Here is a 21,978-nt window from a genome sequence, read left to right on the forward strand (position 1 = left end):
TGCTGAAATTGTACTACTGTCCTTAAAAGGCCCAAAGTGACATAATGTAGCAAAACCCACAAAATATTAAATGGCTTAAAAATTTGATGGGATCTAAAATTTTATTTTCTTTACCTTAGATAGGTCTTTATAGTAATGCAGATCTAAATTACAAACATGTTTATTTACCAAACATTTATTGAATGCCTGTTATGTGCTAAGTAGAATATCAGACATAAAATGATGCTAAGACAAGAGTCCTGCTTTTTAAAAAGCTCACAAATAACTAAGGGAGAGACATACAAACAGACCAAAAGAAAAAAAAAAAAAAGATATGATTAAGGTACTAAAGAAACAGAAGAAAGAGCCATTATCTCTGCTTGGGAAAAGTGGGAAAGACACCTCTACAAAGGAAGCAACAGATGAGCAGGATCTTGAAGAATGAGTAGAAACTTGTCAGGTAGAGAAGAGATTGAGCATATGTACAACGGTAGGGAGTCATGAGACCTGGTCAATCCAGGGAATAGTAGCACTGGAGGTAAGGAACAAGGCAGAAGTGGTGAGGAGCGAGGTTGGAGACAGATACTGGGCCCAGACTATGAAGGGTTTCTATACACGCAATACTAAGGGGTTGGTCCTTATCGTATAGGCAATAGGGAACAAGCAGAGCTCTTTAGGCAGAGTAAGATTTGCTATTTAGGTAGATAACTCTGGCAACGGCCAGAGTAGAGAGGGGTTGATGGCAGGGAGACCACTGAGGAATCTCTTTTAATGGTCCAAACAAAAGATGGTAGAGTATTTGAGATTCCTGTATTTCTACACATACATATCTGTATGTTTAAAAATGCATAGAAAATGTCTGGCAACATATACACCACACAGAAACAGTGGTTACGTGAGAGAAGTAGAATTGGGAGAGAAGAAACGGGATTTTTTACTTTATAAACTTCTAAAGGGTCTGAATTTTTTTTTAAAGCATTCATTACTTTTATAACAATAATAATTTTTAAAAGAATAGGTAGTGAAGGTGTACAATGAGCAGTGACAGTGGGGATGGAGTAGATGGCTAGATCTAAAAGAGATTTCATAGGTCATAATACGAGTTGGTAATTTGGAAAGAGCAGAGTAAAGGTTAATTAGAGAAGATAATAATAAAGCCGTAAGTCAAAATATAGAAATAAGGATAGAGAGGTAAGTTGGAGAAGAGACTAAAAAATAAATTTTAAAAAATCAGTTTGAGACACATTAAAGTGTCTGAAGTACTTATTAGATACCCAGGTAAAAATTTCCACAACTAGATAGAAATGCAAGTCTAAAGACAAGGAAGGAAGCCAGAGTTAACATATTTGGAAATAACTGGCAAATAAAATATAGTCAAAGACATAAACCAAGGCTGGTACCTAGTATGTGCTGCAGGACCTTCCATATTACCTCCAAATCACCTTCTTGATATATCTGGAAATTGCCTGGGCCAATTTTAACTAGTATTCAACTATGGACAATATACTCAAATAATTACTCAAAGTCTCTTGCTTTTCACTAAAAATATTAAAAATTAAAGCTACTTTGGAAGCTATAGTTAAAAAGACATAATGATGTATGGTCTGATGGTATCTTTTATAACTCTAAATTCATACCTATGCTTACGCTCAAATTCACTTTAATTTTGAATTGCTTTGATCTTTATAATTTATCTCTAGATTACTTTGTTTCTATTACTTTGCAAATCTTACAACAGCTTTTGACCAAAAGCAATATAATTCTGACCTGAAGTAACGATAATGCTTTATAATCTTCCTCTTAAAAGCAGAGGTTAAAGAAAAATCTCTCTGTAGGCATCTGAAATTAAGGTACTTTGCTCTTGATCAGTCATGCACATCAAGACCAATTTATCTCTCCAATTAGTTTTCTCAGTGCACATTCTATGAGATTGGACAGGCAGGCCGAATGCAAAGATTCCACATGGAGGTGTATTATAAGGGAGACTAAAGAAAGTTCCCAGATAGAAAGTAAACAACTGCTGTATGAATAAACTGAAAGAAAACATGATACTACCTAGCAGCCTCAGGAGCAAAGGGAAAGTGATCTTATATTAAAAGGAGAGGGACGGGAGACTAAACAGGGCATGTGCTTCAGGAAAATGACTTTCCAAATCATCCTACAGAGCAGCACCTCAAGAGATAAGCATTTCATATCTCAACCCTTCCACCTGGGCCACAGTACAATGTAATGGAAAGGCAAAGGCCTCACTGTGCTCTAAGTATGGGTCACAGACTTTAACACCACTTCCCTTTTCTCCCTGTACTCCTGCTATGCCACTCAGAATCTCAACTGAGTGCCCATCTCCCTCATCTTTTACTTATGCTACTATAATGTAAGTAGTCTGGCCAAAGAAATGTAAGCCTGCTGCTAAAGACCTAGTACCTTCTCTGATGGATGGGACTCATAACATCCTACGGGCTTCAATTTCTGATCAGCCAGAATGGATTTTACCTTTTATGTATCGATTTATTTTTAAAATTCCCCTTGCACTTGTAAAGGCCTCCTGGCACGGTCTACTTTCTTAGCAGCACAATACCAAAACCAGTTTTACTGTAAAATAAGAAATAATAATTTTAAAAAGCTACAGATAGCATATTCCTAAACATGTACTCAAGTTGTAGAGATTTACTAAACAAGGTTTTGTTTTGTTTTTAAATGTTCTACGCCACTCTTCCCTCAAGGGCTTCTTCTGGAAGACACAAACTGTCCTCAGGGTATTAAGTAATTCAAATTAGTTAATTCCTAACTGTCTCACCTAACCATCTTCACCTTCACCCCATCTCAACAAAGGAATCCCCAAATCTTATACACTCTAAAGCACTAAACTACTATTTACAAGGAAAGAGGACACACTGGAACAGCTTAAACAGGAGGAGAAAATGGTAACAGAGTATAATAAAGCAGTGATGGCCATAATAATCAATGCTGTTGCCTGACACTCAGACATTGTGCTGAGAACTTCACATATATCATCTCATTTAATCAGGAGGCATGATACGTTAACAGTGCTTTCCATGTTGAGTCAGATTCTTTTTTCTTTATTGAGGTATAATTTAAAAACAGTAAAATGCACAGGTCTTAAGTATTCAGTTCAGTGAGTTTTAAAAAACATAGACAAGGGACTTCCCTGGTGGTCCAGTGGTTAAGAATCCTCCTTCCAATGCAGGGGATGCGGGTTTGATCCCTGGTCAGGGAACTAAGATCGCACATGCCGCAGGGCAACTAAGTCCGCGAGCTTCAAATACTGAGCCCGAGTGCCACAACTACAGAGCCCGCGCACTCTGGAACCCGTGCACCACAACTAGAGAGAAGCCCAAGTGCTGCAATGAAAGATCCTGGGTGCCGCAACTAAGACCTGACACAGACAAAAATAAATTTAAAAAAAAAAAAGAAAAGAAAAGAAAGTAGACAAGCAACACCATCACCCCAGAAAGTTCTCCTTTCCAGTTAATACCTCTATCCTGACCACCTGAGGCAACCACCGTTCTAATTTCTACCACAATAGATCACTTTTGCCTTTTCTTGAATATCACATACATGGAATCATTCAGTATATATTCTTTTGGACAATGCTATATTTTTAAGATTCATCCATGTTTTGCTCTATCAGTAGTTCTTTTCTTTTTATTGCTAAACAAATTTTTTTTCTCTTGGATGTATACGTTGGAGTAGAACTGGGTCATAGGGTGAGGTGTATGTTCAATTTTATAAGAAATTGACAAAGTAGTTGTATCATTTTATATACTCTTAGCAGCAATGTATTAGAGTTCTAAATGTTCCACATTCTTACCAATATTTTATCAGTATTTTTTTTAAACCAGAAATGTTTTATTCTTAACAACCATAGTTATGTCACCTCCTTGCAGCTAACTTTTTTTTTTTTTAATTTTATTTATTTATTTATTTATTTATGGCTGTGTTGGGTCTTCATTTCTGTGCGAGGGCTTTCTCTAGTCGCGGCAAGTGGGGGCCACTCTTCATCGCGGTGTGCGGGCCTCTCACTGTCGCGGCCTCTCTTGTTGCAGAGCACAGGCTCCAGACGCGCAGGCTCAGTACTTGTGGCTCACGGGCCTAGTTGCTCCGCGGCATGTGGGATCTTCCCAGACCAGGGCTCGAACCCGTGTCCCCTGCATTGGCAGGCAGATTCTCAACCACTGCGCCACCAGGGAAGCCTATCAGTATTTTTAATTACAGCCATTCTGATAGGCATGATACCTTGTAATTTTATAATGCATTTCCCTGATAACCAACGATGGTGAGCACCTCTTTATGTGTTTATTGGACATTCCAATGTCTTCTTTTCTGAAGTATCTGTTCAAGGCTTTTGACCATGTTTTACATTAAAGTTGTCATTTTATATTTATATATTCTGGATTTGAGTCCTTTGCCAAACAAACTGGAAATATTTTTTTTCCTATTTGTGGTTTGCCTTTTCATTATTTTTAAAATGATGATGATTTTATTTTTATTTATTTATTTATTTTTGCCACACCGCACAGCTTGCGGGATCTTAGTTCCCCAACCAGGGATCGGACCTGTGCCCACGGCAGTGAAAGCACGGAGTCCTAACCACTGGACGGCTGGGGAATTCCCTGCCTTTTCATTTTTCTTAACACTGTCATCAGTGAGAAGAATTTTAAATTTTTGAAAAGGCCAATTAAGAATTTTTTCTCTTACAGTTAAGTGCCTGTTGTGCCCTAGGAAATCTCTGTCTACCCCAAAATTTCAAAGATATTCTTAGATGTTTTCTTCTAGATGAATAGTTTTAGCTCTTACATTTAGGTAAATGATCTATCTCAAATTAATGTTTATGTATGCTATGAGAATATTGCATAATTTTTCCCCCCATTCATACATCTAGATGTTCCAGCACCATTTGTTGAAAAGAGTTTCCTTTCCCCACTGAACTGCATTGGTGCTTTTGTCAAAAACCAAAATACATATAGATATATTTCTGCACTTTCTATTCTGTGATTTTGTTTTTAAGGCAAGTATCTCAAATTTAAATCTAAAAATAATAAAATTTAGAAGAATTTGGTGGTAGTATGCTAATAAAAAAAACCTTCAATGAAATATTGCAGCAAGCTATTGCTAGATCCTAAATTAAAGTTAGATAATACTATTCTAACTGATGTGTAAAGTGTCATACTAAGAACAATTACATCTATAGTAAATCACTGATATTTTTGGATTTAATATTTATGATTTCAATCATCTGTGCTATCTCTAAACATCCATGATTTATAAAGCCATAATTTTGCTAAGGCACAAATTTCAATCATTTGTGCTCTGAGGCTTGTGCACACATGTGAGTAACTTACCAAATGAATAACCCTAGTTGACTCTTCAGCATCCGTATCTCAGCAAGGTTCACGACCCATCCTCATGTTCTCATTTCAGGAGTAAAATTATATGTTATACTGGTATTTCTCAACCCATGGAGATTCACAATGGTTTTGGACCATATTAATCAAGAATATCAATGGCTAACTATAATAATAATGTTAAAGAATACTTTTTATAATAAAAAGATGAATTTAAAAATGTGCAAAGGACTTGAATATTTATCCAAAGAAGATATACAATCCCACTCCTGGGCATATATCTGGAGAAAACCATAATTAGAAAAGATCCATGCGCCCCAACGTTCATTGCAGCACTATTTACAATAGCCAAGACATGGAAGCAACCTAAATGTCCACTGACAGATGAATGGATAAAGAAGATGTGGGGGCTTCCCTGGTGGCGCAGTGGTTGAGAATCTGCCTGCTAATGCAGGGGACACGGGTTCGAGCCCTGGTCTGGGAAGATCCCACATGCCGCGGAGCAACTAGGCCCGTGAGCCACAATTACTGAGCCTGCGCGTCTGGAGCCTGTGCTCCGCAACAAGAGAGGCCGCGATAGTGAGAGGCCCGCGCACCACGATGAAGAGTGGCCCCCACTTGCCACAACTAGAGAAAGCCCTCGCACAGAAACGAAGACCCAACACAACCATAAATAAATAAATAAATAAATAAAAGTAAATTTAAAAAATAAAAAAGATGTGGTACATATACACAATGGAACACTATTCAGCCATAGAAAAGAATGAAATAATGCCATTTGCAGCAACATGGATGGACCTAGAGATTGTCATACTGAGTAAGTAACTCAGAGAAAGACAAATATCATATAATATCGCTTATATGTGGAATCTAAAAAAAATTGGTACAAATGAACTTATTTACAAAACAGAAATAGAGTCACAGACGTAGAAAACAAACTTATGGTTTCCAGGGGGGAATGGGGGGGAGGGACAAATTGGGAGATTGGGATTGAGATATATACATTCCTATATATAAAATAAATACCTAATAAGGACCTACTGTATAGCACAGCGAACTCTACTCAATACTCTGTAATGGCCTACATGGGAAAAGAATCTAAAAAAAAGTGGATATATGTATAACTGATTCACTTTACTGTGCACCTGAAACTAACACAACATTGTAAATCAACTATACTCAATAAAAATTATTTTAAAAAATTTAAAAAAAGAAGATATACAAATGGCCAATAAGCACATTAAAAGATGTTCAACATCATTAGTCATTAGGAAATGCAAATCAAAATCACGAGATGCCACTTCACACCTACTAGGACAACTATAGTCAAAACACAGACAATAACAACTGTTGGCACAGATGAACAGAAATTGTAACCCTCAAAAATTGCTGGTGGGAATGTAAAATAGCACAGCCAACTTTGAAAAAGTTTGGCAGTCTCTCAGAAAGTTAAGCATAGAGAATTACCATATGATCCATCAATTCCCCTCCTAGGCATATACCCAAGAGAAGTGAAACCATGTGTCCACACAAAAACTTGTACTTGAATATTCATACCAGCATTATTCATAATAGCCAAAAAGTGGAACCAACCCAAATGCCCATTCAACTGATGAATGGATAAACAAAATGTGGTATATCCATACAATGGATTATTACTCAGCCATAAAAAGAAAGGAAGTATTGATACCTGCTACATTATGCTAAGTGAAAAGGCCACATATTGTATAATTCTAAATCTACAGAGACAGAAAGTAGGTCTGTGTTGTCATGGATTCGGGGAGGGAGGAATGGGGAGTGACTGCTAATAGCTACAGGGTTTCTTTTGGGGGTAATACAAAAGTTCTAGAATCAGAGAGTGGTGATGATTACACAACCCTGTGAATATACTAAAAACCATTGAATTTGTATACTTTAAAAGGGTGAATTATATTGTATGTGAATTATTTCAATTAAAAAAATACTTTCTGGGCTTCCCTGGTGGCGCAGTGGTTGAGAATCTGCCTGCCAATGCAGGGGACACGGGTTCGAGCCCTGGTCTGGGAAGATCCCACATGCCGCGGAGCAACTGGGCCCGTGAGCCACGATTACTGAGCCTGCGCGTCTGGAGCTTGTGCTCCACAACAAGAGAGGCCGCGATAGTGAGAGGCCCGCGCACCGCGATGAAGAGTGGCCCCCACTTGCCACAGCTAGAGAAAGCCCTCGCACGGAGATGAAGACCCAACACAGCCATAAATAAATAAATAAAATTTAAAACCAGAGCAACATCTCCATTGTTTAAAAAAAAAAAAAATACTTTCTATAAAACTTCTTGATGGATAATAAAAAAATGTGAGACACAAGAATGACTGAAACAGGATGCTATGGAATATTTAAAAGGTATGAAATATTTTCTATCATAAAAATTTAAAAACCAACAATTTCTATAGTAGATGAAAGATACACAATCTTTTTCTTGTTTGGTGACTAAAACAAAATGTTTATTGAACCAAAGCTATACCTAGGTAATGAAGAACAAGTCAAAAATCATGAAAACATGCTGTTCTAATTTTTTACTATTACTATCACAGTTACTGTATACTGAATTCATTCAGTAGATTAAAAAAATCTGTAAAAGCAATCAATACTGATGAAACATCTAAAGCAAATTCATAGCCTGAAGAGATTTATGTGATCTTTTTCTACTGCACTTCTAATAGCTTCCAGCTTTAACAAATTGCACAGCTCTAGACCTACAGCCATTCCTGTTGTAGTTATGTGGAAAGTAGCCAAAATAGTTCCTGCTAAAACAGCCTTACAATTTGTCATTATACTGGTAAGATTCATACAACATTTGAAAATTTTCATAATAAATTTGTAAGAATAAAAGAAGGTTTAAAAAAATATATATATATTTAAGTGTCACTGTTCATTAAGTTAAGTAAGTTATCAAGACACATTGTTGAAGTCTGAGGAAGAAAACCCCTAAAGCCCTTTATGTTTGCTGGCTCCAGCTGAGAGAATCACAAATAGAGACTGTAACAGAGAGAGGGAGAGAGAATATCTGTACATAACCTTCATCACTTGTAAAACCCTAGCAAAAACAGCCACAAATTCCAGCGCTCTCCCAATTCATATAACACTAATGTTATTTAAGTGGGATATTATCCAAATTGTTGGAGCATAAAATTTCCCCCCTAAAACCTTAATTTTTATCCTGTTTGGTAACACCCAGCTTAAACTGCCTATCCACAAACAATAATGTAAGGTTACAGAGCCATTCTACTCAGTTGGATATTTTGATAGAGTTGAATTGTCAACTGGTTTTGATATTTAGGTGAGGGGAAAATATATAAATTTCTACCTATAAGTAAAAATGATTGTTTTTCAGGCAAGGCTTTACTGGGGCTAAAAATGATTTGCAAATATTGCAGTATATACATATTACATACTTATTAAATGTATATTTATATTTAATTAAATAATATATTTTACAGTTTTACTGACGTATACTTTATATATCACAAAATTTACCATTTTAAGTATACAGTTCAATGATTTTTACTAAATTTATACAGTTGTGCAACCATCACCATAAAAAGTTCCCTCATGCCTGTTTGCAGTCAATCTCCACTCCTACCCACAGCCCCAGGGAACCACTGATCTGCCTTTTGTGTCTATAGTTTTACCTATTTCATAAATTTCATATAAATGGAATCATACAATATGCTTTTTTTTTTAAGGAAATATAATACACTCCTTGGCTCAACTGTAAGTATTGATGATAATTTATTTTTTTTAATATTTATTTATTTATTTGGTTGTGCCAGGTCTTAGTTGTGGCAGGTGGGCTCCTTTAGTTGTGGCAGGTGGGCTCCTTTAGTTGCGGCAGGCAGGCTCCTTAGTTGCGACTTGCCGGCTCCTTAGTTGTGGCATGCAAACTCTTAGTTGCGGCATGTGTATGGGATCTAGTTCCCTGGCTAGGGATTGAACCCGGGCCGCCTGCATTGGGAGTGCAGAGTCTTAACCACTGCGCAACTAGGGCAGTCCCCAGTATGTCGTCTTTTTTTTTTTTTTAATTTATTTTTTGGCTGTGTTGGGTCTTCGTTGCTGCACGTGGGCTTTCTCTAGTGGCAAGCGGGGGCTACTCTTTGTTGCAGTGCGCGGGCTTCACATTGCAGTGGCTTCTCTTTGTTGCACAGCATGGGCTCTAGGCACGCGGACTTCAGTAGTTGTGGCTCACAGGTTCTAGAGCGCAGGCTCAGTAGTTGTGGCGCACAGGTTTAGTTGCTCCGCGGCATGTGGGATCTTCCCGGACCAGGGCTCAAACCCATATCCCCTGCATTGGCAGGCGGATTCTTAACCACTGTGCCACCAAGGAAGTCCCCAATATGTTGTCTTTTGCGTCTGGTTTCTTGCACTTGGCATAAAGTATTTGAGGTTCATTTATGTTGTTACATGTACTTATACTTTGTTCCTTTTTAGTGCTAAGAAGTGTTCCATTATGTGGATATATCACAATTTATTTATTCATTCACCTATCTTTGGACTGTTTCAAATTTTTTGCTATTGTGAATAATATTGCTACGAACACTTTCATACAAGTCTTTGTATAGACATACATTTCCATTGCTCTTGGGTAAATACCTAGGAATGGAATTGATGGATCATATGGTAAGTATATGTTTAACTACACAACTGTTTTCCAAAGTAGCTATACTATTTTAAATGCCTGGTAGCAATATACGCATTTTCTCTACATTCTTGCCAACACCTGATATTGTCAGTCTATATGAGTATAGCCATTCTAGTGGATATAAAGTAGTATCACACTGTGGTTCTAATTTGTGTTTTCCCAATGACTAATGATGTTGAGTATCTTTTCATGTGCCTTCTTTGATAGCTAATTCATAAACCTTCTTTGATGAAGTGACTATTCAAATCCTTTGTCCATGTTTTAATTGAGTTCTTTGTCCTATTATTACTGAGTTATAAGAGTTCTTTATAAGCTCTGGATACCAAACTTTAAGAGATAAATGACCTGCAGTCATTTGGCTTATCTTTCCATTTTGTTAATGATAACTTTTGAAGAGCAAACATTTTAAGAAGTCCAATCTATCAGTTTTTTTCTTTTATTGATCATGCTTTTGAAGAAATCTTTGCCTAACCCAAGTTCTGTTTCCTTCTAGAAGTTTTATAATTTTACTTCTTACATTTAGATCTTTGATCCATTTTGAGTTAATTTTTTATTTGGCATGAGGAGAGGGTCTAGGTTGTTTGTTTGTTTTTCATATAGACACCTGATTTTTCCAGCACCATTTGTTGAAAAGATTATCCTTTCCCCATTGAATTGCATTGGAACTCTTGTTGAAAATCAACTGACCAAAATTATGTGAGTTTATTTCAGGATTCTCTATTGTCTTTCATTGATCTACATTTCAACCTTCATGCCAATATTATACTATTTTAATTACTGTAGCTTTAAAAATGTCTTGAAATTGGGTAGTGTAAGTCCCTCTAACCTTACTGTTCTTTCTCAAAATGGTTTTGGCTATTCTAGATCCTTTGCATTTCCATATAAATTTTAGAATGAGCTTGTCAGTTTTTACAAACGAGTCTACTAGGATTTTAATAGGAATTGCATTTAATCTATAGATCAATTTAGGGAGAACTGTGATCTTAACAATAATTAGTCTTCTAATCCACAAACATGGTATATATCTCCATTTATTTAGGTCTTCTTTAATTTCTCTCAGAAGTATTTTGGAGTATTTCACTATATGTGTGTGTAGGTTTTTAAACTCAAAACAAGTATCACTAAAAGCATCACAGATTATTTAGACAGATTCAATATGAAGGTTAATATATATTACATGTCCAACAATTTATTTTTATAATTTGGGCAATGCCTGGGATTTCCGCTACCCTCCCCTCACCCATGTGGCTCTGGCAGTACTTTTGAAAACCAATGCACAATGCACACCATCAGAATTGTTACTGCTGAAACTGACAGAGGACTAATCTCCAAAATACACAAGCAGCTCATGCAGCTCAATATCAAAAAAAACAAATAACCCTATCTAAAAATGGGCCAAAGACCTAAACAGACATTTCTCCAAAGAAGATATACAGATTGCCAACAAACACATTAAAGGATGCTCAACATCACTAACATTAGAGAAATGTGAATCAAAACTACAATGAAGTATCACCTCACACCAGTCAGAATGGCCATCATCAAGAAATCTATGAACAATAAATGCTGGAAAGGGTGTGGGGAAAAGGGAACCCTCTTGCAATGCTGGTGGGAATGTAACTGATACAGCCACTATGGAGAACAGTATGGAGGTTCCTTAAAAAACTAAAAATAGAACTACCATACGACCCAGCAATCCCACTACTGGGCATATACCCTGCGAAAACCATAATTCAAAAAAAGTCATGTACCACAATGTTCATTGCAACTCTATTTACAATAGCCAGGACATGGAAGCAACCTAAGTGTCCATCGACAGATGAATGGATAGAGAAGATGTGGCACATATATACAATGGACTATTACTCACATAAAAAGGAACGAAATTGAGTTATTTGTAGTGAGGTGGACAGGCCTAGAGACTGTCATACAGAGTGAAGTAAGTCAGAAAGAGAAAAACAGATACCATATGCTAACACATATATATGGAATCTAAAAGAAAAAAAATGGTTCTGAAGAACCTAGGGGCAGAACAGGAATAAAGATGCAGATGTAGAGAATGGACTTGAGGACACGGGGAGGGGGAAGGGTAAGCTGGGACAAAGTGAGAGAGTGGCATGGACATATATACACTACCAAATGTAAAATAGCTAGCTAGTAGGAAGCAGCTGCATAGCACAGGGAGATCAGCTCGGTGCTTTGTGTCCCCCTAGAGGGGTGGGATAGGGAGGGTGGGAGGGAGATGCAAGAGGGAGGGGATATGGGGATATATGTATATGTATAGCTGATTCACTTTGTTATACAACAGAAACTAACACACCAATGTAAAGCAATTATACTCCAATAAAGATGTTAAAAAAAAAAAAGAATTGTTACTGCTGAGAATACATTTTACGTAAGAGGGTTTTTAAAGCAGAAAAGAACCACCACAGGGAAGAGACAATCCCTATTTTGTTATTTTGAGTGGGAATTAAATAAAATTTTTAGATATCAATGGTGTATTTAATTTGAATAGTTCTGATTAATAACTGCTGCTTATCTTCTCACACAAGGAACAGATTTCCACCCCATCCTGGGTAATAACAATAACAACCACTTCTGTAAAGCTTATTACGTGTTAGGCACTCTTCTAAGCACTTTAAAGATATGCACTCATTTAATCTTAATAACAACTCTAAAAGGTAGGGAATATTATCCCCAGTTTACACATGAGGAAACTCAAGTCTAGAGAAGTTAAGTAACTTGTCCAAGGTAATACAGCTAGGAAGTAGTGGAGCCAGAATTCAAATGTAGTCAGTTTAGTTGCTGAATCCGTTCTCTAAACCACTCTGCAGCATGAGAGAGCAGAGCATTTCATATACAAGTATTTTTAGACCTCTGCTTCCAGTAATGGAAGACTGGGTAACTCAGATGAACCCTCCCAGACAGCTAGAAAAGCCGTCAATTTTTAAAAATTGAATCAAATACATCAGAGAATTAACAAAGGGTAGAGAATTACCAGGCCACAGTCCAAAGACGGCAGAAAGCAGAGAAGTAAGCCACACCTGGGGCTTCTTTCACTATAGGGACATTTGACAATTCTGGAAAAGATAGCTAGGAGGCTGTTCAGTATTTCTTCCAGTTTCATAAGGCTACAGGAACAAAAGTTGAAGTCCAAGACCTGTCAAGAGTGAGAGCCTAGCAAAACCCTCAGGATTGGACTGGGACTCTGAAAGGCTGCATTTTAGGAATAAGGGTGAACCAGAAATAAACTGAAACTTTCATGAACTGCAGTCCAGTTTCAAGTCATCCGTGTAGATCAGAAAGTTTCAATCCCTGAAACTGAATTAAGGTGATCCTGTCCTACCAATGCTTCTTCCAAGCATCTAAGGGCAAGGAAAATCCTCTATGAAGGAATATAATATTATCTAAGATTTTAAGCTATTTCTACAATTTTTCAAATAAAATATCTGGCACATAGTGAAAGAAAATCAGGCATAAGAGAAAAGACAATATGAACATGATGCAGCAGAAAAAAACAGATATTAAAAACAGATACAGAGATGTTCTAGATATTGGGATTATCAGAGAAAGACTTTAAGATAGCTACTTTATTTTCAAAGAGATAATAGATTATATTTAAACTTTTGGCAGAGAATTCAAACCTATAAATAATATGAGAGATGTGAAAAATAAATAGAAATTCAAGAATTAAAAAATGTTTCAAAGGGGTGAAATCACACAGAGTATGTTCTCTGGCCACAATGCAATTATGTCAGAAATCATTGATAAAAAGACAATTTTCATATGTTTTAAAATTAAGAAATACACGTCTAAATGGAATAAATATACCTCTAAATCAAAGAGGAAGCCATAGTGGAAATTAGAAAATATTTTTGAACTAAATTATAAAAAAAATAACGCTATAGTATGCAGTCAAAATTGTACTTAGAGAGAGATTTATAGACTTAAATGGATATGTTAGAAAAAGAAAGACTAAAAATTAATGAGTTAAATACCTTTATAAGAAGATACAAGAGGGACTTCCCTGGTGGTTCAGTGGTTAAGAATCTGCCTGCCAAAGCAGGGGACACAGGTTCACGCCCTGGTCCAGGAAGATCCCACATGCCACGGAGCAACTAAGCCCGTGTGCCACAACTACTGAGCCTGTGCTCTAGAGCCTGCGAGCCACAACTACTGAGCCCACGTGCCACAACTACTGAGGCCTGTGCACCCAGAGCCCGTGCTCTGCAACAAGAGAAGCCACTGCAATGAGAAGCCCGCACACCGCAACGAAGACCCAACGCAGCCAAAAATAATTAATTAAAAAAAAAAGAAGATACAAGAAATAAAAAAAATAAAATGGGGCCAAAGAAAGTTGAAAGAAGGCCGTAAAGAGCAGAAATGAATGAACCAGAAAACAAACTGCAAAGAAGATCAGCAAAGCCAGAGGTTGGTTCTTCACAAAGACTAATAAAATTGATAAATCCCTGAGGAATCCAATAGAGGGGCAAAAAAAAAAAGGTAGCCAGTGTTATGAATTAAAAAATGGATGTTACAACTGATTCTGCACATATTAACAAGCTAATAAAAGGATTTTATGAAATCTTTATGCCAATAAATTTGAAAATTTTGACGTAATAAATTCCTAGAAAAATACAACTTACCAAAAACTAACACAAGAAGAAACAAGAAATGTGAATAGTTATGGAATGGTTAAAGAAATTGAATTTGTAATTAAACTATTAAAGATATGAAATTTGTAATGAAAATTCTTCTCACAAAGAAAAATCCAAAATCAGACGGCTTTATCAGCAAATTCTTCCAATCATTGAAGGCAGAAATAATTCTAATTTTTACACAAATTATTCCAGAGAATGATAAAAGAGGGACAATTCCTTAACTTGTTTTATAAAGCCAGCAATAAAGGGAAAGTATAGACTAAAAATATAAGAAAAGAAGGAAAAACAGAATTAATAAACATAATTAATGTCAGAATGGTGGTTACGTTTAGGTAGGAGGGAAGAAGTTGTAATTGGGAAAGGGCAGGTGGGTTTCTGGGGGCTGACAATGTTGTTTCTTGACCTCAGTGGTAGTTTCCACTCATTTGCTTTAAAATAAATCATTAAGATACACATTTCTGTTTTTTACACTTTGCTGTATATGTATTACAATTCACACTAAAATTTTTATTGAAATTTATGGGACCAGTTTCACTTAATGAGAGAATGGCATAAATATTTGTTGACTCTCATCCTTAGATTTCAGTAATATTCTTGACTCTGTCTTTACTTACTCTAACAGACTTACAACTTGAATTTCTTCAAGATTATTTTTTAGAGGTTAATCCTTTAATGTTTACTAGTTTCCAAATTCCACTAACATATTATACTGGAATCAACAGTTACAATTACTCTTTTAAATAAAGGCATATTCTTGAATATTCTATACTCCCTAACTTGGGGCATTGTTTTTAAAACCCAAAATTTCACCTTGGGTTATAACACACAAAGATTAACCAATGATCTGTATGTCTGCAAGGTGTACAACATTAAGACAAATGAGATGAGTACAGTTCATCTGGGACTAAATAAACATCAACTCAGCAGTTTTTCTGGGAACTTTCACATCTGTTTCCTAACACTGATTATTTTAATCTATTTGTCTTCAGTCTTTGTCTACCCAGCCCTCATTCAAAAGCATCTGTCTAGTGTAAAAACCTTTTATAGTAACAGGAAATTTGATTTAATGGTCTGAAATATGAATGATCTTTTATTAGGACCAAGCCATTTTATTTCTTCTCTATAACTATAGTAAAAGGAACAGCTAAGTGAACATATTGTACATCAAATTTTATTTTGACAGCAATTATAAAGCCTATACTGAAATACTGCTCCTATCCACCTTTCTAAATTCTTTTTAACATCCCCTTTAGGACAAACACTAAGCATCAAAATATAGCAGACTAAAACAATTCTGCCTCAAATTACGGAGACCCAAACTTTGGTCTATACGCTGTTGTCAATTTGATTAACTTAAATAAAAATAGTATTTCTATCATAAAGTTTCTTACTTTTGGAACATGAGGATTAAATTCCACAGCTCTATGAATTGCTTCCACAGCATTAATTTCTGCTGTGCTTAACCCTCTTCTGGAGGCTGTTTCTGGAGAGAATCTATAAGAAAACCACAAAATGAAGAAATAAATATTTAAATAAATATTTTAATCAATTAATTAATTGAGATCATAATCTAGCCCCCTAAATCAGAGGTTTCTGGTGATGGCCCAAGTCAAAGCCAAATAGCTACTAAACATAAAAGTAAAGCCTTTGGTTCAACATATAAAGGAAGGCAGCATAAGAAATGGAAATCTTCAAGTTAAGGTGAAGAAAGCCTTCAGAAGTCCATTAAAGGCACACTTTGGGCAAAGTAATAAAATAAGAAATGCTACACAGGGACATCTAGAGAATCTCATGAAATAGAAGTACATTCTTATCAAATTTTCACTGTTCACAGACTGTGAACAGTCCATTCTAATTCATATCAAGCCACAGTAATCTAAGGTGAAAGAAAGCAGTTGCCATTTGGTTGGTTTCTGAATAACTTACCTGTGGAATAAAGAGAAATTCATTAAGGACAGCCAAAAATACAAGGAAATCAGAATAACTCAGAATTATAATCTCAAAACAGATAACATGAAACCTATTTCCCTACCACACACCTTACCATTACCATCAGAGCTACTATGTACTGGATGTACTTTCTATCTAGCATTGCTTTGGTCATTTAACACATATAATCCTCACACAACCACCCTACAGTATTATTATTCTCATTTTACAGATAACGAAGAAATTCAAACTGATTAACTTGACCAAAGTTCCACAGCTGGTATGCTGTAGACTTTGAATTTGAACCCAAGTTTACTTAGCTCTAAAAACCTTGCTCTTTCCACAACACATAGTAAGAAGCTTCTAAGCCCCATAAGATCAAGGGTTATTCAGCAGGAAGTAGGGAAAAACAAAAGCATTGTTTAAAGTCAGTGGATGAAAAACAATATTGAGTTTAGCAGTCTTTCTAAACTATTATAGTTTTCATAACTACTTACTTATCTGAAACAGTCCTTGTCTTCAATAGTGCTGCTGTATAACAGATGGCTGCTGACTTTGGAAGGCTTATATCTATAATAATAATTTTTAATTTAGGTAAGAATCACAAAAATATCTTAAGACAATTTCTAATAAGAATAATTCATAGTTCAAATTTAATGGATATAATTTAGTAGTAAAAGCACATGGACATATAATTGGAAAACCTGAGTTTGAATCTTGATTCTACTATTTACCAGCTATGCATCCTTGAACTAGCAGCAACTTCTTTAACCTCAGTTTTCCCAAAATAGAGAAATGGTATTTTTCTAGCACAGATTAAATTAAACCATGTCTGTGAAAGCCCTCATACAATGGTAAAAAGTACTCAACAAATGCTTATAAGAAGCTGCTTATAATAATACTATCCAAGGAAAAAGCCATTGCATAGATAGAACTATGTAAAAACTCCACCTATTCACAGAGAAAAACTAAGATTAAAAAAAAAAAAATTAATGGGACTTCCCTGGTGGCCCAGTGGGCAAGACTCCACGCTCCCAATGCAGGGGGCCCAGGTTCAATCCCTGGTTGGGGAACTAGATCCCACATGCTTGCCACAACTAAGAGTGCGCATGTCGCAACTAAGAAGCCCACATGCCACAACTAAAGATCCTGCGTGACACAACGAAGATCCCACATGCCGCGGCTAAGACCCGGCGCAGCCTAAATAAATAAATAAATAAATGTTTAAAAAAATTAATAGTAGTTAAATCCAGGTGATATAATTATGGGTGGTTTTCATTTTTTTCTTCTTCCGATGTTTTTGCACTTTCTACATTTTCTTAAATGATGATTTTTTATAAAATAAAAAGAAATTGAGAACTACAATGAAATTAATTATATAAGTTCTTTCTTAAAGAATGACCAAAATAATGTTATTGGGAGAGTAAGACTACAGAACTCTCTTTCCAGATTCCAGAGTTATACCAGCAAATGGAGAACTAAAGAAGTAAACTTGCTTTTAACTTTTTCAGGATTCTAGAAGGGTAAAAACTGGGGACTCATAAAAATAACTGAAAACACAGAAGCATATCCAAGTTGCTAGTTTTATTTTATTTTTAATGAATAGGTCCTATCTGATTTTTCATATTCAGTCCCTAAGCTTGTTCATCGTAAGTATCATAAGCAGGCCATGCATCTGATAAGTAACATATGGAAAGAATTTCTCACAAATTTCTCCATGAGCCTATACTACTCTAAAGCACTTCCTAAGAATTCCAGATGTTTAAAAGAAATAAACTTCTCTTTCCAATTGTAACACATTTCAAACTTTCCAAGTCATGGAGATTCCCAAGCTAATGGGTAGGAGCTTACAACAGGAGAGCGTGAATAAGTGACTTATATGTGTTCTAATACAGTGAAAGATATGACTAGAAATATTATGCTAGTTAGGATGTTTTCAGCTTGGGGTTAAAAGCCGATGCCTCACTCAGAATGAGGAGAAAGGCTATGCTTCTCAAAAATTCTCCCAACTCCATTTGTGGTAAACTGGTACTGTTATCGTATAATAATAAAAATAGCCAACATATACTGACTTCTTACTTACTGTTGGGAAACTAGTAAACAAACAAATGGAATACCTAAATTTAAGTTCAAGCTTGCCCCTTACTGGCTAGAAGACCTTACCCAATCACTTAACCTTCTTCTACTCCAGTTTTCTTATTTACTAACCGGAAACAGTAAAAATATTGTACTTGTCCTACCACCTCACAAGATTGTTATAAGGATCAGATGAGATAATAAATTACACTTTGTAACTAAAAAGCATTGTAAAATGTTATTCTGAGTTACTCTTATATATACTCTAAGCAACTTCTGTTAGCCTTCCCTGTCACTCCAAAACAAATGAAGTGCATAGCACCCCATACTTTTCTATTACCTCACCTAACACGCTATGCCTCAATATAACTACTATTCATTTGTCTGTATGTTCCACTAAATGGTAAATTCTACGAGGGCTAAGTCCATGTCTTCTTATTCACCACTGTATTCCAAGCGCCTCACTCACATTAGGCGCTCAATAAACAAATGAATACATCTTGAGAGAAGGAAAGTTCCTCCTTGCAGATTTTTGCTACCAAAAGTACTGAAAAAGAAGATACTTAATAGCAACTTGTATCCACAGATACTAGATACTGACTGGTAACAATGCAAAGAGAAAATCACAGAAATACCAGAGTAGGATCACATTTATGATTACTTAATAGAAAAAAAATACTTTAACCATGCTATCAACTAAGAGAATTATCACTCACCATCATATTTTGCTAGAACTGCTTGGACATCTGCATAGGCCTGCAATTCTAAAAGTGATTCTAGGAGATTTTCATGGATGTTCAACATGGTAAGAGGAGGAAATTCTTTCATCAACTGTATATTAAAAAGAAAAAAGATTAAAATTATACAGAAGGAACTCAATAGAGCTGAATCAGATTCACTGAGGTAGAAATTCTTTTGTTTCTTAAAACTGTGGAGACTCAACCTCTAAGAAATCTATGTATATTAAATAAATATCTTGTTATAAAACTATCAATTAAAAAAACCAGTGATTCTGGGCAATTTCCTGGTGGTCCAGTGGTTGGGATTCGGCACTTTCTCTGCTGGGGCCCGGGGTTCGATCCCTGGTCAGGGAACTAAGATCCCGCAAGCTGGGCAGCACGGCCAATCAATCAATCAATCAATGTTAAAAAAAAAAAAAAAAAGGAAAACACATAGTGATTCTGCATTAACTTAACTGGCAACTTAAAACACATTTTGTTTTTGAAGGAATAAAGATAAAGGTTGAGTCATCAAATTTACTTACATCTCTCATTATTTTTACTGCTTCTCTTATTCTTCCTAATTTTCTTGCACACATTGCCAGTCTTCTTTTAATATACACTAGTACATTGGTATCTCTCCCTATTTAGAAAAACAACAAATGACACCAAGCTATCACTTTTATATTATGACCTGTTACTTCATTAACATATTATCCGCTAATTTTATTTGCTTACTTTGGGAAGTTCAATTAAAATTAAATTGTGTCAGAATGGAAGAATATTAATAATTGTTGAATTTGGGTGATGAACAATGAATGAAGGTTCATTATACTGCTCTATTTTTATAGATGTTTGAAGTTTTTTATATTAAAAGCTTAAAAATATATATATATAGAATTACTTTTGCCTCTAACATTAAGTAATCTGAGTACAGTATATATAAAGTAATTTGTGTATACTTGGCAAGTAGATTTTACTATTAAAATAAAAGACATACATTAATAGGAAGAAATAACATTATTAAGTTTCTGCATGAACAATCTACTATTTTAATATTCTCTATTATCTTAGCTGACAAACAAAAGATATTCAAAACAAAATTTCCATGCTAGCGTAAATTTTTGGTCAACAGCAAGTAACTAACAAACTACAAAACTACTTCTAGAAAGGGCTAACAAATATTTCTGGAACTATCTCATAACTATATCTGAGATTATATAAGGACAAATGGCATGACTTTTTTACAGATGTAGTTTCATTAGTTCCAGACTGCAGAATTACATATTCCCACAGTTGTGTGTTATAACAACACGCATTAATGAAACATACTATATACATCAATATTTAGTTTAGAGAGAAAACATTATCCTAATTTTAATTTACACAAACAAAAGATTTAGAACTTAACTCCCAGCAGATAATGCATTATATAAACATATTTCAATTTATTGCCCACTATCTGCCAAAATCATGAAACTAAAGCCCTCTGGCCACACAAAATAGCAGGAAGCAGCAGCATTACAGATTCTAACATCTTTGGTAAAAGTGTCTCGATCACAACTGGGACAGTATGCCTGAGAGTGGAAAGAAAGGACCTCAGTTGCTATGACCCATATGGTCTCAAACACGTCATAGAGAAAAAACCACCAAAGAAATAGTCAATATCAAGTGTAAGGCTGGTTTTGTGCTGAAGGGCCACTCCCTGGCACTGTATGGAGATATATACTGTCTGAAGAGCAAACCAAATGATATACCTCTACTATTGCTTGGGTAAGGGTGAGGATAAAGGTAATAGCTGCTTATCATCACTAGAAGGTTCTCTTGAATCTTGAATATTTTTGAGTTGTGTTTCTCCAATGACCAGCCCAATTCTCGCATGAAATAAATTATTGTTAAGTTTCAGAGCAGCACATCTCTCAATAACCAGAGCAGATCTGTTCCCTTCCACAAGCATTCTCTAGCTAATATACATTTCTGTCTTGCTGATTTGAATAAATGTGTTATCTCTTATGAAAAGTAGCTAACTTTTAAGTATTAAGTTTTTTAAAATTTTTGTTTTGTGTTTTACACATAAAACAGGCAGTTGCAGGAACTAAAAGACAGGGGAAAATTAGTTCAAATTCGCTTACTCAGTTGAGCTTCATGCTGAGGACTTTGGTGCTGGCACTGTTGTGACCGCCTGTAAATTGTTTCTCCTGCCTTGAGTGCCTGTTTAAATAACCTTTCAGCATCTACAATAGTTGTTGCTTCTTCCTCAGCCAGTAGAACATATGCAGTAGCACAGCTATAAAGAAAGCAAGCAAGGCAATTTTAAGTAAAATGGTAAAACAAGTATTTTCTTTGGGGTATGTCCCTTTACATCACATTTCCGTATCTTTCCCTATACTTTCTGTAATAGGGAAGAACATTTGTATTTTATTACAAATTAATCACTATAGGGATGTTGCCTATAAGCTTAAGTTATATATAATGACCCATCTCTCAGAACCCTGCCTCCCAGGTAATGAGCATTATGCTAAAATACTTCTGTTTAGCTCACAGGAAACATCTTGACCAGGCCCACCTGTGAA

At 35.7% G+C, this 21,978-nt stretch overlaps 1 protein-coding gene across 10 annotated transcripts in view; it reads right to left on the reverse strand.

Annotated features, from left to right (window-relative positions):
- The window catches only part of ST7L (suppression of tumorigenicity 7 like), a 158,720-nt gene that overhangs the window by 107,443 nt on the left and 29,299 nt on the right, over nucleotides 1-21,978 (reverse strand). For all 10 annotated transcript variants that reach the window (XM_036837700.1, XM_036837783.1, XM_036837379.1 and 7 more), the window contains 5 exons: nucleotides 21,538-21,692; nucleotides 19,951-20,048; nucleotides 19,403-19,517; nucleotides 17,108-17,180; nucleotides 16,073-16,175 (listed from right to left, as the gene is read on the reverse strand). In XM_036837700.1, the coding sequence (XP_036693595.1) occupies nucleotides 16,073-16,175; nucleotides 17,108-17,180; nucleotides 19,403-19,517; nucleotides 19,951-20,048; nucleotides 21,538-21,692 (544 nt within the window). The remainder of the gene's footprint in view (nucleotides 1-16,072; nucleotides 16,176-17,107; nucleotides 17,181-19,402; nucleotides 19,518-19,950; nucleotides 20,049-21,537; nucleotides 21,693-21,978) is intronic.

The sequence above is a fragment of the Balaenoptera musculus genome, chromosome 1, assembly GCF_009873245.2.
Source record: "Balaenoptera musculus isolate JJ_BM4_2016_0621 chromosome 1, mBalMus1.pri.v3, whole genome shotgun sequence".
Classification (NCBI taxonomy): domain Eukaryota; kingdom Metazoa; phylum Chordata; class Mammalia; order Artiodactyla; family Balaenopteridae; genus Balaenoptera; species Balaenoptera musculus.